General features: G+C 29.4%; 2 protein-coding genes across 2 annotated transcripts in view; one reads left to right on the forward strand and one right to left on the reverse strand.

Moving 5' to 3' along the window:
- Positions 1-103, forward strand: part of LOAG_16390 (hemicentin-1) — a gene marked incomplete at both ends in the record, with an annotated part of 4474 nt that extends 4371 nt beyond the window's left edge. The window contains one exon of the mRNA XM_020449043.1: positions 97-103. Within this exon, the coding sequence (XP_020307497.1) occupies positions 97-103 (7 nt within the window). The remainder of the gene's footprint in view (positions 1-96) is intronic.
- Positions 104-287: 184 nt separating this feature from the next.
- LOAG_13120 (hypothetical protein) lies at positions 288-3767 on the reverse strand. The gene is made up of 6 exons (XM_020448648.1): positions 3621-3767; positions 2195-2344; positions 1775-1881; positions 1229-1368; positions 751-899; positions 288-678 (listed from the first exon to the last, which is right to left on the reverse strand). The coding sequence occupies exons 1-6, from the start codon at positions 3735-3737 to the stop codon at positions 619-621; spliced, it is 723 nt and encodes a 240-aa protein (XP_020301228.1). The 5' UTR covers positions 3738-3767; the 3' UTR covers positions 288-618.
- Positions 3768-4239: the final 472 nt, after the last annotated feature.

Below are 4239 nucleotides of genomic sequence, written 5' to 3' on the forward strand. Positions count from 1 at the left end.
GAGAAGGAGAGAGAGGGGAGAGAAGAGAGAGAGAGAGAGAGAGAGGGAGAGCAAAACCTCAGTTTAGTATTTATGAATTGTAAGAGAGTTTTGTAGGAAATGAATAAATTTACAAATTAGTTGAATAATTTTTTTATGAACTCAACAATAAATAGATGGATGAATAATACGATAAAGGAATTATACAATGGAGATGGCTATTTTAATGATACAATCCTAAAGGATTTTGCTAAATTTTAAATTTTGATAATTTCGATTTAATTAAATTTTTTTTTTAAAAAAAGCTCAAAATATTATTTCCACTTGATTCGGTGCCTTTCTTCTTTTTAAAATTTAGTTCTATGATAGAAATTAATGAGAATTTGCGATTTAGCAAAACATTTTAGGACGAGAGAGTCAACTACTGACCAAAAGTTTCTCACTCAGCTAAGTTTGTCACATTTAAAGGTGAAAAAGCTTTGTCCTGCATTAATATAGAAGCTGAATGAGAAACTTCAGGAGTAAACTTGCAGAAGAGATGACCTTTTCACAGTTAAATTTAAATAAGTAGTTTCATTTAGGTCAATCTTAAACTTAAAAATTGATGATAACTTTCCCAAATATAAAAATCTCTGCTTTTCAAACAGTGTTTAGTCGGCGTGCATTATCATACGCTCCAATGAGAACATTTTGATAGTCCTGAAATTAAATTCTATGTGAAATGAAAATAACGTAAGTTGCTATTGGAAGTAAGAATGAGATAGCATGTACCAAAATCATTTTCTCCTGTGCATGAAGCAATCGTCCGAATCCTCGGCAACATCCGATCAGCCCAAAAATACCGGTAAGAACGGTACCCATAATACAGAGCACTTCACCCAATGCAAACACAAGCGCTGCATCTGATGTTGCACTGCGAACTGCAATAGTTTGATTTCATTCATTATTCACTTATTTAATTACTTAATCCTAAGATTCAATTCTAATGTCTTTGAGGATCCTTTCATTTTAGGCTTCTTTGCTTCTTAGAATTAAATATCATAAATAGCCTTAATGAGTCAAATGATTGCGTGATAATTGTAGTTAACATTTAACAAATAACTTAACTATCTGAAAAAAAGACCATTCTATCTATTCATTTTGTTAGATTAAAGGTCGAAGATTGAGGTTTAGTAATTGGATATATCTTTAGAATTATTGAATATTTTTAAGGATTAGAGATAAATTCGAAAAATTTAAAAGAATATACTAAATTCGTAGGATTGAGTGTTCAAATTGAGTGTGTACAAGGAATAGAAGAACCAGCACATGGTCGACATATAGACGAATGATTGAAATGTACACATTCCACAATAGGCAATCGAATGTGAATAACTTTGCCATCGTCCACTGTAATATGCTTTCATTAATTATGTTCCTTTACATTTCATCCTTATATTATTACATTACTCGATAATTTTATTTTACTCATTAAGATGTAAAATATTAAGTAATTAATATTATTAATATTAAAGTAACTTTAAAGTAATTAACATTTATTTGATTTAATTCTATAAGTTACAGTGAACTAGTTTTTAGTGATGATAGATCAACATATTAACTTTATGTATAGTTGATGAGCTTGTCTGAAAGTGTATGCTTTACCGATTTGCTATACTCTTTGCCAGAATATATTAATTAATTAAGATTGATACGGAATGGTTTTCCTGGAGTAAATGAACTTTGGTAGGTTTTATTCGAAAACCTTCGGTATTTAGCTCTCATTTAATTTAGATTTTGTATATGAATAACTTACGCTCTCATTCCGATATAAGCGCAGGAAAGCAGATAAGTTGCCCATGTGGAAGATATGATACGGAATCCGGTCAGTAACATTGAACTCATCAAACATATTATCAATAGCTGAATCAAGACTTACCTTAATTTGCTATTGCGTAGTTATCACCGTAAGTTTAGTGAATACTTCAATCAGTGAATATTTGATATTATCGTTAAGAAATTAAAAAATTTTTGTTTCCAGTTTCTATATGATAGTACTTGAAGTGTGAACCTATATGTAAGATATAAATGTCAACAGTACATACAATAATGTTTCAGTTTTATTCTCCATCTTTAGGAATTCCTGTAAAAATTGTTTCTAAATTCTTTTTTTTTTAACAAATTTTGATTGCTATAAAAAATTCTAATTTTATATCAAAATAGTTAGATGACATACAATGGATAGCATTGCCTGAGCATTAGCAACTTGTTGTATGAATGACCAGTCCATTCCGATACAACTGAAACCGATATTTGGTCCAGTACCATCGTGTTTCAAGTTCAATCCCAATGTATTCAACACATTTTCGAAATGTTTTTTCGGTTGCTGCAAAAAATTTTTCAAGAAATTTCGAACTTAATCTTATCTCACGTTCTTATCAAAGGTCAATTGTTTCATGTTTTTATCAAAAATCATTTCCATTATATAATATTATCAAAGATTCCATGATATGTTACGGTAAAGAGATACGGAAAATAGGCGAAAAAATAATAAAGATTGAGAAATTGTATCATTTAGCAATAAATGAATGATGCAAATTAAATAGTACTGAATAATTTGTTATCAAATCTTATTTTTTTTTTTAAAAATATGAAAAAGAAATGCACAGATATTTTGGAAGATTTTTTTTTTTCATTCTTGTAAACTTTGTTTTGGAGGATTAATAGCACTGTCGTATTGGTATGCAAAAAGAGTGACATTCTCGTGTTGACATCTAAAATAACTGTTTACTTTTAAAACATGCTTTCTTTCTTCTCTCTTTATTCTGCAAGAATCACTAAATTCTTTGTTGTATAATTTTCTTTTTTTTTCCGCCAAGGACATCTAAAAAATAAGTATCAGATTCATTTCTTGATGTAGGCGTGACAACAATCGAGAAAAAAAAAAAACAATAATCTCTCGATTATACCAAAGAATGCTCAATGAGGTGGAACTGCGGGATTTAATTGCTCGAATATTTTCTCCTATCCTCATTTGTATTCTGTTCCTTGTTGAAGAGAGCAAAACCATTTTAAATGAGTTTAACAAATGCATTCAATGGAACAAATAGCAGCAGGAATTTAGGGGAAATTAAAGGAATTGAAACAAACTGTGCATTTGATTTTTGATACGAAATAAGTGATAAGATAATCTGATGATAATTAAAGAAAATAAGGTAAAATTTCCAAACAAAATTTAACATTTTTTTTTTAAATTTTAGAGATTTGTGAAGATTTAAATGCATTACAAAGTTTGCTCAGTTATTCACAAATTGAGCATAAATAATTGAACTGATAACAAAACAGAAACTGCAAAAATGATATCAGTAATAGGTAATTCATTGAGTAAGCAGGTATTTTACTAAAAGGAAGTGTTTCATATTAACTGTAATATAATTGATGTACTTCAAAGACAAATGAATTTGTGGTAAATGATTTAAGTAATTAAAAACTAAGGAAGGATGATGGTGAGAATTGCTAAGTAAATAAGAAGCGTATAGTGATATCCATTTATAAAACCTAAAGACTGCTAAAGAAATAAGAAAGAATATATCAGTAATCACTGATAAAATATTTCGTGACGCTAATAGTGGTAGCAAATAATTTTGACAATTTTTGATTACCTCATTGCTTTTGTTGTTATCAAAGTTCTCGGTAGCAACTTTATCGTTATCATTTGCCTGACACTGCTGCTTATTCAATTCTTCAGATTTACCACTTTTGAATTCTAGTTTTGTCATTGCTTAAACAAGATATATAATTACCTGAAAAGGGAATAACACAGATGAAGTTCATATATGTCCTAATTCTTCACTATACATCAAGTGGACATCAAGATAAACAAAATTTGCCACCAAAACTACTTCGTCCTCATTTTTCTATGAAAAAAAATTTTAAAAGAAGGGAGAATTTAGGAGTACAACTTGTAATATACATTCATTGTCATTTCAGGGACAGATATTTGTTTTTCTTAGGAATTGAAAGTTAGAAATAAATCTATTGCTGTAATAATTTACAACGAGTACAGTAAAGTTCGCATTCCAGAACATAACCGGGAAGATTATGCGGGATATATAATGATAGCTAGATTATGCGGGATATATACTGATAGCTAGATTATGCGGGATATATACTGATAGCTAGATTATGCGGGATATATACTGATAGCTAGATTATGTGGGATATATACTGATAGCTAGATTATGCGGGATATATACTGGTAGCTAGATTATGTGGGATATA

The sequence above is a fragment of the Loa loa genome, assembly GCF_000183805.2.
Source record: "Loa loa unplaced genomic scaffold supercont3.2, whole genome shotgun sequence".
Lineage (NCBI taxonomy): Eukaryota > Metazoa > Nematoda > Chromadorea > Rhabditida > Onchocercidae > Loa > Loa loa.